Source organism: Sminthopsis crassicaudata, chromosome 1, assembly GCF_048593235.1.
Source record: "Sminthopsis crassicaudata isolate SCR6 chromosome 1, ASM4859323v1, whole genome shotgun sequence".
NCBI lineage: Eukaryota > Metazoa > Chordata > Mammalia > Dasyuromorphia > Dasyuridae > Sminthopsis > Sminthopsis crassicaudata.
The window spans coordinates 470,461,252-470,485,297 of NC_133617.1; the positions used below are offsets into that span (position 1 = coordinate 470,461,252).

A 24,046-nucleotide genomic window follows, 5' to 3' on the forward strand; every position below is an offset into this window, starting at 1 on the left:
AAATAGCTTAAGCCCCTTGTGACTTGAACTGTTTCCTTTTTTTTTCTCTTTTTCTCTTTTGTATCCAGCACAATTGCTTTACTTTTATTAGCTGTTAAATAAAGCCTTACTGGTTGCTGGATTGATTCTTTGACTGATTTACATAGTTTTTAATTTAAATAATAATAGCTATTATTAATATACCACTTTAAAATTTGCACAGCATGGGGGTAGAGCCAAGATGGCAGAGAGTAGATATAGCTCTATTTGACCTCCCCCCAAGCTTCCCCTCAGAATTGCAGATTAAGCCTCTGAGCTGGTTTTGGAGTGATAGAACCCACAAATATTTGGAGTACAAAAAATTCCCAGAAGGTCCTTTAGAACTACTTCAGAAAATGTCTCCTTCAATATGGTAGGAGGCAAACTGAAAGCCAGTGAGTCCTGGAAGAATGGGGAACCTTGCCATGCCTATCCAGTCCTGGAAATTAGTCAGCAGCACTGGCCCCAAGGCAAATTAAAGCAGCTGTCATCCCTTTGCCTTAAGAGCAGACCTCTACCTTTAAAAAAAAATGATCAAAATAGCAAAGAGAACTCTGACCATAAATAAGTTTTATAGAGAAAGAAACAAACAGACTTCAAACCCTGAGGATCTTATCTTAAAAGCAAATCAGCTCTAGATGAAGCCCCAAAAAGTGACATGAGTTGGTCCCTATTTCACAATGCTCTCTTGGAAGAATTCAAAAGGGATCTTAAAAGAGAATGAGAAGAAAAATAAAGAAAAGAAATGAAATCTTTGCAATAGGGTATGGAAAAGGAAAACAAAAATTTATTTGAAAAAAACTCCTTAAAAAATGGACTTCATGAAATGGAAAAATAGATATGAAAAAGAAACAAATTATTTGAAAAACAAAATCTGTGAAATGGAAAAAAATGCAATAAACAAAATATTTCATATAAAAGTTCAATCCTCCAAATGCAAAAAGAGATAAAAAAGCTAATTGAAGAAAATAATTCACTAAAAATTAGAATTGAACAAATAGAAGTGATTGACTAAATGAGATTTCAAGAATTCTCACACAAAAAACAAAAACAAAAACAAAACAAAACAAAACCAAAAAAAAAAAACAGAAGGAAATGTCAAATACCTCAGTGGAAAAACCACTGACCTAAAAAACACAGTCTAAGAATTATTGGACTTCCTGAAAAGCATGATTAAAAAAAAAAAAAAAAAAGAATCTAGACACCATCTTTCAGGAAATCATCAAGGAAAACTGCCCAGATATCCTAGAATCAGAGGGTAAAATAGCCATTGAAAGAATTCACCAATCGCCTTCTGAAAGAGACCCCAAAATGAAAACTCCAAGTACATCATAGCTAAATTTCAGAATTATCAAATCAAAGAGAAAATATTGCAAACAACCAGAAGGAAACAATTTTAATATTGAGGAGCCATGATCAGGATTACCCAGGACTTAACAGCTTCCACTTTAAAGGATTAAAGGGCATGGACTCTGATAGTCTGGAAAGCAAAGGAAGTTGGATTGCAGTCAAGAATCAGCTATCCAGCAAAACTCAGGAAAAAAGATGTACATTCAATGAAACAGATGAATTTCATTTATTTCTGATGAAAAGACCAGAGCTGAATTAAAAATTTGATCTTCAAATGCAGAACTCAAAAGAAGCATAAAAAAGGTAAAAAGGAAAGAAAAATATATATTTTTTAAAAGTTAAAAAACTTATATCCCTATATGGGAAAATGATATATTTAACTCTTGAGATCTCTATCTCTGTTATGGTTATAGATGCAGATATAATTTGACTTTATTGCGATATTAAAAAGAAACTAGAGGAGGAAAGGTGATTCCACTGGAAGAGGAGGAAAATTCAGTTAAAATAGGGTAAATTACATCTCATGAAGAGGCAAAAAAAGACCTATTACAATTAAGGGAAAGGGGGAGGGAGATGAACATTGTGTGAATCTTACTCTCATCATAGTTGGTTCAGAGAGAGTATATCTGACAAATTTAGCTTCACAAAAAAGCTAATCTCAGACTATAGGGAAGCAGGAGGGAAAGAGGGAAAGGAAGGGGGAGAGAGGCTAATAGATTTGCAAAGCATTTTACAAATATTATTCATTTGATTCTCACAACCACCCTAAGAGGTGTGTTCATCTTGAAGCTGAAGAAACAGGCTGATAGTGACTAAGTGACATGATTGTAGTCACAGGGCTAATGAGTATTTAAAGCAGAATTTGCACTCAGGTCTTCCTGACTTCAGGCCCAGCACTATATCTCCACTGCACTACCTAGATGTTTCAAGATCTAATTTAAAACTCAATATACTCCACACATCTACTTATGATCAGAATTGATGAGTTACTATGTTGTAGATTCTTATTTTGCTTTATATAATACTTCCTAAAAGGTTGTATGCATAAACTGGATTATTGTAAATGAAACCATAATTTTAAATGTAGCAGGAGTGCTTGCTATTTTAAAAATTCCTATGGTGAAATGCTTTTAAAAGTGAATAATTCAGCCAATTCTGGGAAGATGGTGGAGTAACTCAAATTTCAAGCTCTCCAGAGTCCCTCCAATAACAAAACAAATTTACACCTCAGGGTGCACATAAGACTGGTGAAAAATCAAGACGACCTGGGGCAAAACTGGCATCCTCCTGGCACAACACAATAAGATCTGAAAATTGATCCCAAACTGGGATTAACCAATGTGAAGTGCAAACATCTCCAGTCTCCCTTAGCAGAAATACTTAAGTGGGAACTCCTGGAGTTAGTTGGGCTTGGATGGAGTCTCAGCTGGAACCACAGAGACTTTCACTCCCGGACTGTATGCCAAGTTTGGGATCTGAGTCCAGGAAACCAGAAGGAATCTCCATTGATTAGGAATACCAGACCCGCTGTGCTACAGAGAGAGCCTGGAGGAGAAGGAACTACCACACCTGTGAGGGCAGAAGCAGTGGGGCAGAATGCTGCTGACTGTGGGCAACTGAAGGAGAGTAAAGTTTTTGATTAAAGATTCCACATCAGAATAGAGAGCTAAAATGAAGGCAGAGGCACCATCACCCTACTTAACAGGTGCTTACACTAATACTTTTCATTAAAAAAAAAATGAGCAAGCATTCATTTTTAAAAAATGAGCAAGAAAAAAGAACCCAACCATAAAAAGTTACTATGAGAACAGGGAAGACCAGGGTTCATCTTCAGAGGACACTGAAGTAAAAAAAAAAAAAAAAAGCTGCTTCTACCCCAAAGAGTAATATTAAATGGCTCCCTGCTCAGAGAGAATTTAGAGAACTATTCAAAAAAAGAATTTAAAAATCAGAGAGTCATTGAGAAATTTTTTTTAAAAATCCAAGAAAAACAAGATGATTATGGAAAAAAAGTTATCAATTAAAAAAGGAGATACAGACTCTTAAAGATGAAAATAAGTCTTTAAAAATCAGACTTGGGCAAAGGGAAACCAGTGAAACAATAGAGACCAAGAAATAACAAAACAGAATATAAAAAATGGAAAAAATTGAACAGAATGTGAAACATGAGAAAAACAACAGATCTGAAAAACAAATCAGGAAGAGCAAATATAAAAATAATGTGACCAAAGCTGTGACCAAAAAAGTGATCTTAACACAATAATGCAAGACATAATCCAAGAAAAATTATCTTGAAATGAGAGAACATGAGGGGAAAGTAGAACTAGAAAAAAAATCCACCAATCACCACCTTATAGAGATCCTTTGTGGAAAACACATAGGAATATTATTGCCAAATTTTGAAACCCCCAGATCAAGAAGCAAGAAAAAAAGTTCAAATATGCTGGAGCTACAATTAGAATTGCAGAGGATTTATCAGCAGCCACAATAAAAGAGTACAGATCCTGAAGTCATAATTACTGGTAATCAAAAGAACCAGGCCTCTGCCAAAAAATATCATGTCCAGCAAAATTATAATATCCAATGAAAAAAATGGACATTCAATGAACTTGCAGATTTTCAGGAATCTCAATCAACCAAATAGAAAATTTACTCAGTAGAAAATTTAACATATAAGAGCCAATATCCAAGATTAATTTCAAGGAATTTAACATGGACAAATTGTTTATGTTTTTTACATGGAAATGTATAACATATCTTTAAGATTGATATCATTAATTGAGTAGCTCAAAAGAAAGAGTTATACAAATGAAATATAGAGGAAAAAATAGACACAGAAGCTTTAGGTAGAGAAGGGCTCATACTCACATCAGGAATGGGTTAAATAGGTAACACTACATATATACTTTGAAGTATATAGCATCCTCCAAAATCTATTAATAAATAAAGGGGAAGGGATGGGCAGAAGGGGAAGCGTAGGATGGGGGGAACAAAACAGGGGAGGGATCAATGGATCAGGAAAGATTACGTAATAGCAAGGCAAGGTAAAGAGCAGAATTAAATCAGAAGAATTAGCAGAAAGGAGAGATATATACAAACACTACAACAAGGATTAGGGGTCAAATTTATTAGGGAAAAAAAAGCACAGCTAGTAATCATTGGTTTAAGCAAAGTCAAACTTAAAGATTTAATCAAGAGAGAAATCAGCCATACTACTATTGTTTTAGATTTATGTTTACATATGGGTAAATGTGTGTGTATATGTGAGTATATGTAGTATGTATGCACATTGCTCTCTCTCTATGTGTGTGTATATATGTGTGTGTGTGTGGATTTGTGGATGGGCATGAATGTATATATGTGTATATATATATATATATGTGTACATATGTATGTATATGTGTATATATGTGTATCTATTAGACATATCTGTGTTTAGCTATAGCCTGCTTAGAGAAAGTGAGGGGAATGAAAAGGGGAAAAAATGAAGTAAAAAAAGTTTACAGTAGACAACAAAAGAGCAATCTATAAGGAAGCAAAGAAAAGATGGACACTTGTAGATATAATTTCTTCTATTATTATATATCTTTTCTTGAACTGGAAATTTATTGTTATATATTTTGAATCCTTCCTGATGTTCTGCTGGGCACATAACAGTATTCTGTTTTGTTTTGTTTTCCTTTTCTAAAAAAAAAATAAATAAAACAAAAGTGATTAATTAATTTTAAAATTTGCCTTTTGTTTAGATCCAGATCTTCATATATTAGCTACATATAAAAGAAAACATATTTAAACATGTTGAAGTGGATGAATAGAATTTTTTTTTGCAATAAAAAAATAATAAAAGACACAGCATAGAACAGAGGCCAGAGAGAACTAACCTGGAACACTCAAAAAGACCTAAGCTCACATACTGCCTTTAACACAAACTGGTTGTGTGATCAATAATATATGCCTTAGTGAAATGAGTTTTCTGGAATCAGAGATCCAGACTCTCCCACCAATTTATAAATATGTATGTGTATATATAAATATAGGCATGTGTTAGGATTACTAGGTGAGAACTCAAGTTGTCCAGACATGCATGCGTATGTGCATGTATGTACATAAACATAGATATATATGTTGCATATGAGGAATTCAGAAACACATAGGAAGATTTACAGGAACTCATGCAGGGCAAAGAAAGCAGAACCAAAAAAAAAAAAGAATTCCATGATGACTATTATAACAAAAATGAACATTTTACTAAAAGGCAGATTCATTGCAATGAGCAATCTTGGATCCTGAGGATGGAATACATTCTTCCTCTCAAGAGAGAAGTGGAAGGAGAGAGAAAGAGGAGGGTAATTATAGGTGCAAAATGCTGTTTATTCTGCCAAGCATGGTAGCTTTGTCAATCAGTTTTGAGTAATAGCTTCTTTAAATCTCTATTACAAGGGAGGATTATGTGAACAACCCCCTACCCCAATCCAAAGGCACTAGTGAAAAAAAAAATTTAAATACAAAAATTATACACCCATCATTGGATGATGTTCTTACTACTTTTGTCATATCCAAAAGATCAACTCATTGTCCATTTGTACCTTGTGGATCATAAAAAACTCAACAAGGTCCTTCAACGAATTAATGACCAACTCCCGAAGCTGCAGGGACATGAAGGAAGCCACTGAAGCAAAATACTCCTCAATGATTCGAGAGGAATCAAAGTCACTCTTGGGAGCAAAACGAAGCCAATGGTGCTTCTGTGAGATAAAATGCTGGGCACACTTGGGAATCCACCTGCAAGGACAAAAGGCAACCTGGGATCAGGTGGGTATTTGAGTTCTGGGGATCTTCCTTACTCTTTGCAGACCTTTCTGCCAAGGAAGATGGTAGAAGGGATCCTAGGAAATCAAGTAGAGGAGGTGGGCTCCTTTCCCACTAACATAACCACATCAGTTAGTTATCTTAAGTTTCTTCAAGACAAGTTTCTTCTTTTGCAGTGCCATCTCCTAATAAGAGTCCTTTCCTCATTTCTTTAGTTGTTAATATTCTTTCCTTCTTGAATTAGAAGTTTAATTATTATTGCTATTATTAATGGTAGGTTCTGTGGAGAATAATACAAATGCAGAAGATGTGAACACATTCTGAGTACCTGTGGGATCTTACAACATTGGAAAGATGCATTTGCTTACTTGTGTACAAGTTGCCTCTTACTAATAGAATGAATGTAAGTCTTTTAAAGGACAAACTCATTGTTTTCATCTTTATTATCCCTAGCATACCTTGTGTAACCTACATTAGGCAATGGGCCTTAGATTTTACTAACATAGGGAATTCCCAGGCAAGAGAACTCCAGCTACCAATCTAGATACCTTCTCTTATCTATCATCTTAGAGAAATGCCTGGATATAAAGGTATCAAATATGCTGCTTGCACTTGCATTTGCGCTCTCAAGTGCAAAGATGCCAGATTAAAATGTAATTGGTAAATATTTAATAAAATAAATTCTTAAAATTAGAAATAGATAATACTAATATGGGGTTTTCTAAGTTAATGTTAGTCTACAGTGATCTGCTTTATAGCCAGTTTTCTATCCATCTTATCATGCTGTCTCTTTCTTATAGATACCCCACACATGGAGAAATATTTAAAAAAAAAAACTTTCTCACCAACTTTACCTATTTCCCCTTTCCCAAAAAAAAGTTTAAAAAAAAAAAGCAACAAAAAATACTTTTGCTATGGTATTACCCATGTGATAAAGTACTTTGAAAAAGACATGTAAATTTCTTTTCTTCCTATCAGATACTATATGTTATACCACCTCACTCCCTTTTACTCCTCAATTTAGTGACATTGACCTCCTGGCTGTTCCTCAAACAGTACACTTCATCTATCTGTTCAGGGCATTCTCTCTGGCTGTCCCCCATGTCTGGAATGTTCTCTCCCCTCATTTCTATTTCTTTACTTTTCTAAAGTTCCAGCTAAAATCTCACCTTATACAAGAAGATTTTCTCAATTTCTCTTAATTCTAGTGTTTTCCCTCCATTGATTAAATCTAATGTATTCTGTATATGACTTGTTTGCACATAGTTATTCCCATGTTGTTCCTCCTATTAAGTTATGAATTTCTCAATAATAGAGATTGTCTTATAATACCTTTCTTCGTATCCCTGGTTCTTATGTACCTGACATATAGTGCTTAAAAAATGTTTATCCACTGATTGAAAAAAAGAAAACTGAAATAGGGCTCCCTGCTCAGAAAGGAAGAAAGCAGAATTAAAAGTGGAGCATTGTCCTCCTTCAAACTCTGGCTCCCATGCAATAAATACATGCCTCTCCATCTCCACCCTCACTGCCAATTTTCCAGGGAAATCATTGTCTAAGTTCTTCATGCCATTCAGTCTCTGAAGTGGCTGGTATTTTCTTTGGCTCTGGATGTAGCTATGTATGTATTCTTATAATGGCTAAAAATAAATTGTGTTAAAACAATGGAAGCTTCTTTATTCTTAGTATTCTGAGGTTAATCAGCTGGGTGGTCAAAATACAAGAATGTTAAATATTTTGCATCCATAACCAAGAAAGGGCTGAAAAGTTTGAAGGTTGGTAATGGGAAGTAGGTACTATAATAGGTAACAGATGATGGGAAGAGGTTCCAGGAGAAAGAGCCTTTAGGGAAACAAAGGAATAGTTGAAAGAAAAAAAAAAAACAACAAGGGGGGAGCAGTGAGAAGTCCAAGAATAAGGATGATGAATGTAAGGGTTTATGGATGTAAGTACAAAGAGAGGATAGGATTTCAGCATTGAGAAGAATATAAATTCTGCTAGTTCTCAATTTTAATTCCAATTGCTTCTGTCTCATTAATAGCACCATTTGGACATAATACTGACTTTTCAAGAAGAATCTGGCGAGCTTCACCACAGTGCTGTTGAACGACACTGAAAAATTCACTGGGCAATAGAGGCAATGGACCTGCAAGTAATTCTGCTGTTCGAACAAACCGGATGTTACAAAATCTGAAAGAAAGGGAAAATCTGTGTAAGTTAAATTTTATTTTATAATCAAATTCATAGCTCACAAATGAAAGTAGTTTTAATTTGATCTTGAAACTCTGGTTTTTGATGTTCCTAAGATGTTCCTGGAAATGATCATTTTAGGGTTTCTTTCAAGAAATGACTGGTGAATTCTTTCTATTTATACTTTGTCCTTTCATCTCCAGATTATCCGTTGGTTTTCTTTTAAGATTTCTTGAAATAGGATGTTTGAGCTCTTTTTGTTATTGTTGCTCATGGTATTCAGATAGTCCAACAATTTTAAGGTGTCTTTTTTGTTTGTTTTTTTGAGAGACAATTGGGGTTAAGTGACTTGTCCAGGGTAATACAACTAGTAAGTATTATGTATCGAGATCAGATTTGAATGCAGGTCCTCCTGACTCCAGAGCTGTACCACCTAGTTTCTCCAATTCCAATTTTTTAAAAATAATTTTAACAATTTAATAATTAATAATTTTTTATTTTTCAAAATATATGCAAAGATAGTATTGAACATTCACCTTTGCAAAACCTTGTGTTCCAAATTTTTCTCCCTCCTTCCCCACCTCCTCCATCTCTTAAACAGCAAGTAATCCAGTATAGGTTAAACATATACAATTCTTCTTAATATATTTCCACATTTATCATCCACACAAGAAAAATTAGATTAAAAGGGGGAAAAATGAGAAAGAAAAAACAAGCAATCAAAAAACAACAATAGCAAAGATAAAAATATTATGTTGTGATCCATATTCGGTCTAGGCAGTCCTCTTTCTGGATGCAGACAGTTCTCTCCAACACAAATCGATTGGAATTTGCCTGAATCACTTCATTATTGAAAAGAATCACTTCATTATTGAAAAGAGCCAAGTCCATCATAGCTGATCATCATATAATCTTGTTGATGTTGTGTACAATGTTTTCTTGGTTCTACTCACTTCATTTAACATCAGTACCTGTAAGTCTCTCCAAGTCTTTCTGAAAACATCCTGCTGATCATTTCTTGTAGACCAGTAATTCCATTACATTCATATACTATAACTTATTCAGCCATTCCCCAAATGATGAGCATCCACTCAGTTTCCAGTTTCTTGCCACTATAAAAAAGGCTACTATAAACATTTTTGCAAATGTGGCTCCTTTCCTATGGGATCTCTTTCTATGATCTCTTTGAGATACAGACTTAGTAGAGCCACTGTTCCAATTCCAATTTTCTTAATATTTTTCTCCTTAATCTATTTTCAGGTTATTACTTTGGTATGGAACTTGCTTTTCTTTTTTTTTTTTTTCATGGTTTTGACTGTATGTTACAAATGATTGTAACATTTCTTTTAGCCTCATGGAATCATTGGTTTCTGTTTGGTCCATTCACTTTTTCAAAAAATTTGTTGCTTAGACAAGGTTTTGCATCTCTTATGCTAAGCTATTAATTACCTTTCTAATTCTTTCTTCTAAAGCACTCATTTCTCTTCTATTGTTTTTTTTCTCAAATATTGTCCTTAGATTTATTTTTTAAGTGAAAAAATAGACATTTTAAACTCTCTTTTAAAGTCTGGCTTATCTCCTTTAGGAATTCTAGTTAAATTTTTGTTCAGGCTGTATTTTTCTCTGAGACTTTGTAGGTGTTTTGGAGTTATTCTCTTCTGGGTTTGTGTCTTGAGCATCCCTGCCATCATAATAGCACTTTTACAGAAAGATTCTGTATTGTATGCTTATTAACTTAAGTCTACTTCCTGACTTCAGCCAAGTTCAGGGCTTGACTCCACCATTGCTTCTATTGCTACTTTCTCAAGATATTTATTGATTGTTGTTTTATTCTAGGATCTCAAGGACAGCTGAAAACCTATAAGGTTTTGTGCTCCCAAAGAGATACGATTCAAGGCAAAGAATCGTCTGTCTGAATACTTCAAGTTCCCAATATGGATTTGGTTCTAATCAGAAATAGAATGCTCCTGTGAGCAAACTGAAAAGTTCTCTTGGTTCAGTGTAATGGATTCCCCTAAAGTTTGGGATTCCTGCTTGATCATTACTCCAGACACTGAGCTAGATGCCCTAAGTGAGACCCCAGTTTACTCCTGGTCTCTGATTGTTTATACTGAATGTCCTCCTAGTTTTTGATGTGTCCTGGGACCTCCCTATCTGGGAAGCTACCCCCACAGACAAGTTCCTGTCTCAGTTTACTCCATGTTTATGAACTAGAACTAGATAGTAGACAACAAAGGTGCCGGAGGCTCCTGTCCCCCTTGCTGTGCTCCAATGTGGGTCAGGGGGTGCCTGGTATATATCTGGGTCTTCTTGTCCAGGTATGAACCTTCCCTCCGGATGGTGCTGTGCTTCCCTTAAGCCAATCCAGTCTGACAGTGTCAGAAAACTTTTTCATCTGTGCCAAACTGGATTGGACAAATGACTCACTGTGTTTTTTTTTTTTTTTCTTCCGGATTTTCTATCAGAATTCCGCTGGTCACATTCTCTAGAACTGAATGAATTTTTATTGGAAGAGAGCTTGGTTGTACTGCTACTACTCTACCGTCTTGGTGCTGTCTCCCACAAGTATTTTACATCCTTCACTAAAGTTCTATTTTGATACCATATTATTGCACGGAGATGATCCTAAGTTCTCAGAGGCTATGTCAATGGACTACAGGTAAGTTTTACCCAGCTAAAAAGGCTTTTAACTCAGGCCTAGTGAAACTTTATATATCTTTAATCTGAGGCTTATTTGTATTATCTTGTATTTTGTGGTATGGGATATCCTTAAATACAAATATACATATTACACATATGTTTATTTTTTTTCCTCTCACAAAATATAAGCTCCTTGAGGGAAGGGACTGATCATTTTTTGTTTTTATAAACCCAATATCTAGTATAGATTGAAGCTATTCAGCTTGATCTTCCTCATTTACCCCTCTCATCATCTCAATATTTTACTGTCCATGATGTCATATATCCCAATATATCACTATCCACTTGTTCTTTTTGGTCCCAGAGGAAAGGCTATCGTTTCTTCTCTCTAAAATTAATCTTGATACCAATTCTCCAGCTCTTATGCCCTCCTGGCTTCTGAGGGATCTTTTCAAACACATATGCCCTAGGTAGCTAGGTGGTACAGCAGATGATAGTGCTATGCCTGGAGACAGGAAGACCCAAATTCAAATCTGATCTCGGATGTTACTAATTATTTGATGCTGGGCAAGTCATTTAACATCTGTTTGCCTCAGTTTTCTCCTGTGGAAATGGGGACAATGATAGCACCTAACTCCCAGGGTTGTTATCAAATAAAATAATAATTGTAGAGTGCTTAGTGCAGTAAGTGCTCTATAAATGCTATCATTATTATATTCCCTCTCTTTTCAACATCCATCCCCTCTTTGGATCTTTCTTCTTTGTCTTCAACCACGTGTAGGTCTTTTGTTATCAACCTTTGATGACCCTATCATCCCATTTCTCTATCTGAATCTCAGATTCTTCCTCATCTGTAAAATGGGGATAACAAGACTTGTTTTAACTCCCTTGTAAGGTACAAATATAAATTTATTTGAAAACTTTAAGATGTTAGTAAATGTTTCATCCAGCAGTATGATGGAAAGACCTCTTGAGAGCCAGGAAGATCCGGACTCAAGATCTGTCTGTCCCTTCCTACAAGATGACTGTATGACCCTTGGTAAATTTCTTGATCCCTTAGTGCCTCAGGCACATCTCCACTACTATAAATTATAGTGCAGGAAGTAATCTGCCATGGTAGTTAGAGTTCTCTAAACCAATATCATATCAGTTATGATTGATGATGATATCAAATAGTGTTTTTGCTTGCTATTTCAATGTCATTCCTTGCCCATTCCTTTCTAAATTCCTCATAATCTGGCTTCTATGATTACTCACTTTTTCCTATGTTTAGAACATGATAGACACTTAATAAGTATATAATGAATGGATGTCTTACTCTGAAAACCACAACTCCTTTAGAATCAGCATCATGGGATTCACTATGAAGAGATGATCTTCATTCCACAGTTTTGCAGCCTTATAGTCTTTGTTCCATGGTACTGGTGCTCGGATTATTCTTTGTGGAAACACGCGGGGAGTGTTGTTAATTGAAAGTCTTTCTTTCTCCTGGGGATCCATCAGGACATAATCAACTATAACCGAGAAAATAAATACAACTCTGTCAGAAATCCTTAGATCCTCCACATCTTCACCTTCAACAAGAAATTCTTATTGCTTGCCCATTTTGCTGTTAAAACATTTCTTTCTTTTCTTCCTCTATAATTGGTTTATTGGATTATATCCCCTGGCTTCGACTAAGGTGCAACATTCATCCTGAATATGTGACTTCTTTTTTTTTTTTTCCAGAGTGAGTTCAGAAGAAGCAGGAACAGATGTTTAGGGCTTAGAGAAGAGTGAACCTAAGATAGAACCATATTATAGAATCTATAACATAGTATCTTAAATAAAGTAGGATTAAATATGGGATTGAAAAATGAAAATACGGGGTGGAAAGTGCCTATTGAATAGAATCTTTGGAACCAATTAGATGAATATTTTATAAAAGGAGCAAAATTTTGAATGGAATAAGCTGAAAGGCTATCATTTTGCCTACATTGAAGGATGAGGGGAGTTTTCCATGAAATTTAAAAAAAAAACAACAAATCTAGAGATGGAGATGGGGTTCTAAAATTGGGTTTCATGAACTTTAAAAAATATGTATCTTGATAACTATGTTTCAATATAAGGTGCTCCAAAAGTCTTGGTATAGCTTCAAATCTTTTAAGGTTTATAAAGGTATAAAGTCTTAAAACTATACTGAAACTTTTTGGACAATCTCTATTTGGGTAGGGGGAAACAACCGAGTGACTTGCAGGGTTCACAACCAGTAAGTGTTAAGTGTCTGAGATCACATTTGAACTCAGGTTCTCCTGACTTCAGAGTTAGTGCTCTATCCATTGTAACATCTAGCTGCCCCAACAACCTATATTTTATAGATTAAGCTTTAGCTATATTGGAAATGAACTTCTACCTCAAAAGGTTGTTGGAGGATTAAATGAAATAAAATTTGTAAAAAGTACTTATCACTGTGCTTGGCACATAGTAGTCTCAAAATTCATGTCTTTTTATTTGCTAACTTACCCTGTATTTCTCTGTAATCCTATGTATTTTAATATAAGAATTTTAAAATATTATTTTGAAAACAGAATTTATAGACTTCACTAGATTGCCAAAAGTGTATAGGACATAAAAAATATTCCAGAGCCATTGTTTCCTCATCAAAAAAAAAAAAAAAAAAAAAGAGGATGCCAGACTATAGTCTTTTAAGATTCCTTTCTGCCTCCAAATTGATTTGTTCATTATTCAGTAAGTTATGCTCTTCATTTTAATTTGATAAACATTTATTAAATGCCCATTACATTCTAAGCTTTGTGCTTACACAATGGTGGCACAAAGGAATAAAAGAAAAAAATAGTTTCTGTTGCCAAGACATTTATAGTTTACTCATAGAAGCAACAAATACACTGATAAGTAAATACAAAGTAATTTTGGTAAAGAACTCTTAACTGGAAAATAAAGAAGGATCTTATGTAGGTCATACCTGAGCTGAGTCTTGAGGGCATTCAAATGATATGAGAAAGCATTTCAGTTATGAGCTACAGAAGTCATTCTCTGAGAGGAAAAGTCTTGAGTCACCAGGTAATATGAAAAACTTAGGATGCTGAGTGCATGGATAGTGTTTAGTTTATAACTGTTTTGAGGGACTAACATTAGGTTGGAATTGGAGAGGTTGGGAGCCTACACAAGGGAGGTGGAAAGCAATCAGAATCCCAGTATTCTGAGCTAAAGATGGATTTAGTTGCGTTGGAGACAAGCTTTAAAATTGCCTAGGATGGGAAAGATGGGATCCTATCATGTCACCCTCTAAGTTAATCACACAATCTTTGGGGTCAATTCACAGCCTCCCAAGAGATAACCTTGGTCTCCATTTTATAGACTATCATTCTAATTTATCTAGAGTTTTTTTGAATCTTGATTCTATAATGTCGTTAGGCTAGTTTTTCTAAATGTGTGCCATCTGTTAATTTGTTAAATGTATCTTCTGTACCTTGAGATAATATAATATAAAATAAAATATAAATATAACATATATTAAATATAACATATTATATAAAATATAATTTAATATATAATATATATAAATAATATATTTATATATTATTATATAATGTTAATATTATATAATATTATATATAACTTAATATATAATATATATATAATATAATATAAAAATATTAAACTGCTTAAGACCAAGCACAGATCCTTTGGAAGCTTCCCTTCAAGCTATGATTGAGATATTAATGACTATTCTTTGAGTTTAGTTCTGACTTCATTTAATCATATGTTCTTCTAGCCCAGTGATTCTCAAACTATGATTTGCAGATGCCGAAAGGATCTGTGAGACCCTTTCAGTAGGTTCTTGAAGTTAAAACTATTTTCATAATAATACTAAATCATTATTTGCCTATTAAAATTCCTCTTTTCCAACTATACTGTTGTTATGAGGCTGGATTTTCTTCACAAATTTCAATCAAAACAACAGATTAAAAATTCCAACAGATTAAAAGTGCAGCAGCAGATATAGGAATCCAGCTGTCTTAAACTAATACTGAGATTTGCCAAAATATGTAAAAAATAATGCTATTCTCACTAAATTTGTCTTGGAAAATATAGTTTTTTTTTTCACAAATATATGTCATTTGTGTTATATATCATTATTTTATGTGGGTTTATTATTTTAATGAATTAATACATCTTTTAAAAATTTGTCACTTTCACTTCTAATGTGGTAAATATTAATAGCTCTTTGGAGTCCTCAATGATTTTAAGAAATCAAAGGCCCTTGATAATTATTTTAGCATGTGAAGGGATCCTGAGACCAAAAAGTTGGAGGACTGTTGCTCTGGTCCATTCTTCTCCTTCATTTCCACAAAGACAGCAGGAGAAATTTTATCAAATACTTTACAAAAAGCTATAGCAGTCCCCTCTTCTACAGATGAGAAAAAGCAATCTAGAAAGGTCAAGTGACTCTATTAAAGTCATAAAGATGGCAAAGTTAACATTTGAATCTAAATTCTCCATTTCCAAATCCAGTGTCTATTTTCCACTGTACTAATTTACCTAGTTTATTTGGGCTAGAATGGTCTGGGAAGAATGATGAAAGAGGGAGGATGTGAGCTGAACTTTGAAGGACAATTAAAATTTGAATAAATGAAAAAGAAATCAAAGTCAAAGGGAATAACCTGAGCAAAAATGAAAGGTTAGAAAAGGAAAGGCATATATGAGGGACATTGAAGGTTTATGCAGCTGAATAATCAGATAAGGTTAGAAAGGCAGAAAGTATCTGTATGATAAAGGCCAAAGTAAAGAATTTGGTTTTTTCCTAGTAGGCAGGGCTGGTCCTTACAATATTCAGAGAAGATAGAAAAACTGAAATAGTTTGTTAAAAAAACAACAAATTAATGAAAAGAATTCATAATGGGAAACAATCTAGGGAATATGAGCCTCTTTCCACATAACCTATTTAGCTGATGTAAGAATGAGAAAGGAAATAGGAAGGTTTTAAAGAATGATCACAATTGAAGATTCATAAAGCATGAAAAATAGGATCTAAAGATATATAGATTGCCCAATGGAGAGTATCTTGGGTCTGAAGTCAGGAAGATATGAGTTCAAATCCAACCTGAGATACTTAATAGTGATGAAACAACAGGCAAGTCACTTAACCCCATATTCCTCAACTGTAAAATGGTGATGATAATTACATCCATCTACAAGGGCTGTTGTGAGGATCAAATGAGATAATATTTGTAAAGTACTTAGCAAAGTGCCTAGCACACATTAAGCACTTTAAACATGGTTATTTCCTTTCTTTGAATATATTTAGCCATGACCTTACTTGTCCTATGATTTACCAATGTCCTTCATGAGACTGTAGTAGTAGTCTTGGTCATTCTCCTGCACAAGTTTTTTTAATAAGTTCTCCAGGTTGGGATTCCTTATCAAGTGTGTTGGAATAAGTTTTAGAATACGATCAAGTACATCCTCATCCTGCTGGGCAATCATGTCTTTCCGAATCCCATTAGTCACATAATAATAATATCTCTATCAAAAATAAAACAAAACAAAAACAACCACAACAAAAACAACTTTTAAAAAGGAAACAAGTAATTGGATGGATTTCTTTTTTTTTTTTAAATTTATTCATTTTTCCAAATTATCCCCTCCCTCCCTGCACTCCCTCCTCCCCCCATGACAGGTAATCCCATACATTTTACATGTGTTACAATATAACCTAGATACAATATATGTGTGTAAATACCATTTTCTTGTTGCACATTAATTATTAGATTCCGAAGGTACATGCAACCTGGGCAGACAGATATTAGTGCTAACAATTTACATTCACTTCCCAGTGTTCCTTCTCTGGGTGTAGTTATTTCTGTCCATCATTGATCAACTGGAAGTGAGTTGGATCTTCTTTATGTTGCAGATATCTACTTCCATTGGATGGATTTCTTAAAACTGCTATGTATAACTTAGCTGAAACCATTGATGATTTTTCTAGAGATAGTTATTTGCCTTAGATCTGGTACTCCATAGCTTTTTAACTTTATTCCCCCTTTAACACTCTCCTTTTCTGCCCAGGTTCACACAGCCCGTAGTTGAGTCCAGATTTGAACTCAGGAAGATGAGTCAACCTGACTCCAGAGTCAGCACCCTGTGCATTATGGCACCATGTAGTTGCCACAGTTAAGTTCAAGGAAGCAATTATTTCTTATTTTAATAAAGAGATTAATCAGTCATTCTCCTTATCTGCAAAGTACTATCCAAGAACAACGGATCTTAAACAAAAGTAAAGGAGCTTTTGTTAGATACAAGGATTCATTTCTTGGATGATGAGGGATAATAATGAAGGGAAAAGGAACAAAACAGAGAACACCTTCAAGTCTGACTCTGAGGGTTCAGATTCATATTTTTCCTTTTCCTTTTCTTCTTGGATCATCGCATTAATCTGTTCTTCTGGACTCATTGGCCGGCTCCCAGGTAAATCAGAAATATCCATTCCTGAGACCATACAAGTTGAGCAAACAGAGGTCAAAGTCTTAGCAGGTAGTGCGCCTCTGAAAAAAAAAAATCTCTTTTAGTGATCTGTTTTTACATCAAGACATTATCTTACTACATCCTATCTTCTGTACACTGACAAGAGTAATTCTATATAAGTTGCTATACAGGCTGCCTCTATTCTATACTGTCTTACAGAATATTTCTGCCCACATTTATTCCCCATGTTGTGTTTTTCTGTATGGTAAGTTAAAAGTGAATTCTTATTATTGACTGACCACTGGGTAAAGCATCAATGACTTGTTAGTTCAGTTGCATGAGATATGTACCAATAAGACTAAGGTCAGAAAATTAAACCAGCTCATTTCCCTCTATCTCTTGTCAATAGACAGCAACTCCTAACTCCAGCTATTTATCTTCCAAGTGCATATAGTGTAGTTGGTCATAAGAAGAAAGTGTGGATAAGTCAATGCAAATCAATCTCTACTATTAGGAAATGTATACTTTGCATGGCTACCAATCATCTTCCTATATGAAGGGAGATACATGCAGCATACATAAGGCTACATCAGGCCAGGCTTAGGTATAGGTGAATATAGTGATGTTGAGACCATGAGAAAGTTATTTATTACATCTAATCCATATCCTTTCCTCTGTACTCAAAGAAACTCATTTGCTCCATCCCTTAGGGAATAATAGAGAAATGTAATTACCTGATTGGATAGGATCCCTCATTGTCTCTCTCTGAGTATTCTGATTTCTTACTAGAAAAATAGAAAAAAGGAATTAAGCTTTTTGAGTAGACAATGTAAGAGGGACTATATTTCTGGTTTCTAGCTGACCTAGTGTCTGAAATATAGGGATTCTGGCCAGCGTTAACCTTATAAATAAGAGGAATAACCAGCCACTAGCATAATTTGAGACATTGCCTCTTTGGCCCTGATTTTTCCCCAAAATTTCCTCTTCCTGCCCATCATTGAGAACTATAATTTTAATACCATGGGATTTCTCTGATATTATTCTCTGATAAAATAATGTAAAAATAACTGTAGAAAAGGTAAAATGTATCAAAGTATTTGTTAGCAATTTATATGCCTTAATGTGCATGAATATGTCAGTTTATTTCCACTGTCAGAACGACAAAATGAAAAATTGAAAATGCATGAAGCAATTGATAATTTAAAAGTTAAAGGCCGGGTTACACTTACTTCCATAATTTAAAATTACAGTTCTCAAACTATGGCTCAAGGAGTCCCTATATCCTCTCAGTGGATCTGAGAGGTCATTTTCCAAGAGAATAAATTTCCATAGATAAAATTCTTTTGGGGCAGGGTCCTCAAAATGTTTTGAGTGTGTCAAGGGATCCTGAGATCAGAAAATTTGAGAAATACTGCTGAGAATATATCACATGCAGAGAACTGTTCACCTTTTTGGGGAGTGAGGCAATCAGTGTTAAGTGACTTGTCCAGGGTCATAGGCTTAATAAGTATCAAGTGTCTGAGGCTGGATTTGAACTCAGATTCTCCTGACTCTAGAGGCCAGTGCTCTGTCCTCTGCATCACCTAAATGCCCCAATAGTTCATATTTATTTAACTTTCTAATATTTTTAAGTGCTGTACTCACAACCCTATGAAGTATATAGTATGAGTAAAATTATCATGTTACAGATGAGGAAACTGGAGTTCAGAGAATGTTCAGACCTTTGGGGAACAAAATCCACTAGTTAGGAAGTATCAGAGCCAGCATTCAAACTCCACACCCTTCTGACTCTTAAATTTATCACTTTACTCATTGCTGCTACATCCCATCAAGCATCACCAGCAGGTAGATGGGAAAACTTAATGGACAGTTATCTTCTCAGTCTGAAAGACCTGAGAACTCAAGTCTTATCTCTATTATATGCTGGCTGTGGGATTCTGGGAAAGAATCACTTGGCTTATTGGTAGTGAAGGGGAAACCCTAACATTATGAATTGCAGAGAGAATGCAAATATGCATGGTAGAATGAGTTTCTTCATTGAGAATTGCCTATACCAATGAAATCATATGTCCAATCAAATCTATATCTGTAACTATATAATCTGTGCTACAATGATGGCTATAATGAGATGATGAAGGAAAAGGAGATCTCCTAAAAAGTGAGATAGGAGGATAAACTTCACCGATTTTATCATGGGGCCTGAGATCAGTCCTGTCCCAATCTGGAATGCTCAGTATAATAAATTACCTGTCATTACCCATTTTGGCTTTAGATGAAAATTTGGTTCTCTTGGCAGTGGGTCCATCTTTTGAAGCTGAAAGTAGAAATGACAAAGGCAATAATGACAATGAAGAAACTTCCATATCACCTCCTCCCTCTCTTCTCAATATTCAGACCCACAAACAATGGTATGTCCAGAAATTCGTAGATGCAACATGATAGAGTGAACAAATTGCTGTCTTGGGAGTCAGGAAGGCCTGGATTTCAATCCCATCTTTGATACATATTGTCTAGGACCTTAACAAGTCAATTGCTAAACTTCTTAGTGCTCAAGGGAAATCTTTTGAAACTTTAAAAATAATTGATATTTTATATTTTCCCTAATTAAATGTTAAAACAATTTTAAGTCTTTTTTTGTTTTGAGTTCCAAATTTTATCCTTTCCTCTTTTTACTCCCTTTTCCCCAAAACAATAAGCAATATGATACAAATTACATATGTGCAAGCATGTAAAACATTTCAATATTAATCATTTAGTGTAAGAAAACTCAAACAAAAAAAATGAAGAAAATGAAAAATAATATGTTTCAGTGATATCTGCCAAGACTGTTGATGGATTGTCTTTATACATACATTTCCCTACTGTTCTGATACACACCCCTATTCTGTTCCAGTCTCCAAATTTGAGCCTGAATGATGACTTCCACTTCTCCCAAAACTGATTTTACCTCATCTGAAACTTTGGCCAGGACATACTTCTAACCTTCTGGTGTCCTTAAATCCACAGTTAACTTTTGCTATAACAGAAGACTCCCTGGAATACCAAATCTCAATTTCTTTTCCACTCTAAAATATTCTCATTCTTCAGCCTGCTGCCAAAGTGATTTTCCTTAAAAGCAGATCTGACCATATCATTCTCCATAATCTCAATTATCCTATTATAATAAGGTAAATTATATATATATATATATATTTCTGTTCAACCATAAGAACCATAACTTTTGTACATTTTCTTTATAATGGCATCAGTCTACCTCCAACACCAGTTAATCATAGAAGGCCCAGACATCTTGATTAATCAAAAGCAAACTAGGTTTTTAAAAAAGTAAACTAGGTATTAATAAGTCCTTAATTGGATGTGATTAGTTGCAGAAAATAAAGGCATGCCTCTTGGATTACATATTAAAATGGCAATTTATTTTACAACTAGTCAGTCAAATGGGAGATTCCATATTGAATTTCAAGGATTATAGGTCCCTGAAAGTGAATTGCTGCTGCTTCTTCCCTAATAAATATGTTACTGGAGACATTGTACTAGAAGGAAATGACAAAACTAGTTGATGCACCTAGTTAGAGAGCCATAGTCAAAGAAAATCTGTTTTTCAGGTCAACACCTAAGTTTACAGAGATGGAGTTGACTAAGTTCAGACTTTGTATTATCTCCAATGGAGGTCTCATTGGTAGCAGTATCCACCGAAGGTGATAGAATGTCTGATACAGTATTTGCATTAGGAGGCAAAACATATATTGTGGAAAAAGTAGACACACATCAGAGAAAAGTAAAAGTCAGGTACACTGATCTTCAGAACCAACATACATTGTCCCTACCATTAATGTAAATGACTTGAGAACAGGGATCTCTCTGTACTTGTATCCCCAACATAACACTTAATAAATATGCATTGGTTAGTTGATGAATATATACTTTGAAAATCAGTCCAAGTGGTAGCTTTTCCATGAGGCTATCTTTGACTACCATAGAGCTCATAAATGCTTTTTTTTCCTCACAAAATCCTCACTATACACACACACACACACACACACACACACACACACACACACACACACACACACACATACACACACACATAGTATCTTGCTGTTTTTGAATTGTATCTATCTTATATTGCTATTTTACTTTATTATTTTAAATGTACATTTTTTTTCTCCCTAGTAACTTTAAAAACTCCTTGAGGGAAGGGATTGGTTCCTATATTTCTTTTGCATCTTTCACCAAGCAAGTATTGAGTATTTATATGTTTAATAAATATTGTTGCTTTAATTTTTCATTTCATTACATATATTGTTTTCAATTTTAAAGCAAAATGAGCAACTTCCTGCTTTTCTCACATCATTTAAAAATAATATTAGTCTGGCAATTTTAGCTGAATATGTATGTGTGGAGGCAAAGGTGCTTTTAAAAAAAAATACACGTTAATTCCAAAAGATAAATAAAAAACAATATAACATATTGGAGAATAATGCTTTGAAATTAAAATGATAAATTAAATTCATTTAGTATCAAAAGATAACAGTTGGATTTTACATTTCTAGACCAACTGTAAAATGTCTCTGTTAATTTTTTTTCATTTTGCAACAACTAAAAAATAAAACTGACTTTCCATTATTGGGACAGGGAAAATCAGAAAATTAGAAAATTAATAATCAAAATAAAACGTATTTTAGCTTGGATTTTAATTTTTTTCCTTCTAGCTAATTTTCACTAAAATGCTTTGAAATCCTGATTTGCTTTTCCCCTCCTCTCCATACCTCTAATAGACAAAATAGCCAAGGTAAAAAACAATAAGAAAAACAAAGGTCTAGATAATCCATAAAGCAGATAATAAATCCTTTTGCCAATACTAAGATACTAGATTCCTTTTTTTCCCCTTTATTATACCTCCTTGAGAAGTAATTCAACTAATTGGCAAATGCTATATCACATGTCTAATCATAGGCTCCAAGATTTAGAGATAGAAGGGATTTTTAGAGGTCATCAAGTCCAAACTCTCATTTTACAAATAAGAAAAACTGACAATTAATGATTTGTCCATGATCACAGGTGTCAAAAGTAGGATTTAAACTCAGGTCTTCCTGATCCTAAAGTCCAACATTCTATCCACTATAATATGCCGCCCCTCTAGTAAAGATAATTGTCTAGGTAAAAGTTTTTTTGTTTGTGCCAGAAATTTTTCTTGAAAGTACCCCCACTATATATCCAATGATCATATAGCTCCAGATATGAGTAGGTTATAAACTTATAAGCTTAGAGGTCTAGACCAATTCCATTTTCAAGTGAAGAAACTGAGGAGAGATTAAGTAGCATCCCAAAGTCAGACAGGTTATAAATGGCATTTAAATCTAGGTTCTGTGACCACAAATCCAATAATCTTTCCACTGTATCCTGGTGCTTCTGAGGAACTCATGGCCAGTTTCATGCTGATCCACAGATTATGCTTTTGCTCATTCTCACTCTCATACCTCAGCTTTCTGGAGAAAAAATTTCAAAAAGAATATAGATTAACAGAATCTGGAAGTGATTTCAAACTTACACTTTCCAAAAAGGGAGTTGTTTCTTGGGAGCACAAGATCACTTATCCATGACTAAATCCATGATAAGATAATGCAAAAGCCAAAAGAATCATGACTTCTTGGTAGGAAAGAACCAAAATTAAAAATAATTAAGGAAGAGGGGTAATCAATATGTAATTTCAGATAGAAGTGTAAGAAGGTGAAGTCATTTTCAGGAGGAGAAATGATGATGATAGGTAAAGTCTCTTTGGGTAAGACCAATCAAAGGAAAGAGGATAGTCTCAGCTGTTATAGGAGTGCAGTATTATGCTGTATCATATCTTCCTCAAAACTTTCCCTCCTTTAATGAAAATACTAATATCGGTGAATTTTATTCTGGAAATAAAAGATACCCATTTTTGCTTTCTGACGCTCTTTTCCAGATGGGGTGGCTCTGACGGGCTTGTACATTTTCTCTAGGTCTTTCATTCTCAGATCTCGAGCCTTCATGGAATAGTTGTTAGCAATGGAATCACTGGGCCCACTATAGTAGATTTGGTCCTTGTATGGTACAGCCTTAGTCCATGACATATCTTGCATCAAAGGAGGATAAAAACTGTGTGACATGATTGTCTAGATTTGGAGAAAGCCAGAAAAAAAAAATACTAGTAACAACTCATTTACCTTTCATAGAAAATGACAATATTGTGAATCATCCACCTGTTTTCTTCTTTCCAGTCATTCATATCCTTTTTTCTCCTTTCTTTTTCTACTGCAAATCAATCTGTTTAACAATGTTCATAGCAGATCTTATTGTATCAAATATTGAAGCTAAATATCTCATGTATGAATCATTTTACTACCAGAAATATCATTTTCATCTTTTCTTATAGGGTGAGGGGAAAGAATGCTAGACCAGGAGTTAGAAACATTACCTACCTTAACAAATTACCTAACTACCAAAAGAATATTGTATAAATAAAATGGAAAACTAGATAAGAAAAAAGCTAGGAAATATAAGAACTATATAAATAAGTGTTATTACTACATATTTTATATTATGT

At 34.3% G+C, this 24,046-nt stretch overlaps 1 protein-coding gene and 1 long non-coding RNA gene across 3 annotated transcripts in view; one reads left to right on the forward strand and one right to left on the reverse strand.

Annotated features, from left to right (window-relative positions):
* The window catches only part of DNAH3 (dynein axonemal heavy chain 3), a 187,217-nt gene that overhangs the window by 158,279 nt on the left and 4,892 nt on the right, over positions 1–24,046 (reverse strand). For both annotated transcript variants that reach the window (XM_074280953.1, XM_074280952.1), the window contains exons 3-10: positions 23,396–23,615; positions 19,720–19,786; positions 18,207–18,257; positions 17,372–17,552; positions 16,344–16,533; positions 12,326–12,521; positions 8,242–8,367; positions 5,955–6,150 (exon numbers count right to left, since the gene is read on the reverse strand). In XM_074280953.1, the coding sequence (XP_074137054.1) occupies positions 5,955–6,150; positions 8,242–8,367; positions 12,326–12,521; positions 16,344–16,533; positions 17,372–17,552; positions 18,207–18,257; positions 19,720–19,786; positions 23,396–23,615 (1,227 nt within the window). The remainder of the gene's footprint in view (positions 1–5,954; positions 6,151–8,241; positions 8,368–12,325; positions 12,522–16,343; positions 16,534–17,371; positions 17,553–18,206; positions 18,258–19,719; positions 19,787–23,395; positions 23,616–24,046) is intronic.
* Positions 5,172–11,031, forward strand: LOC141550385 (uncharacterized). The gene is made up of 3 exons (XR_012484594.1): positions 5,172–6,580; positions 8,219–8,389; positions 10,833–11,031. It is a non-coding gene; the product is annotated as an uncharacterized LOC141550385 (long non-coding RNA).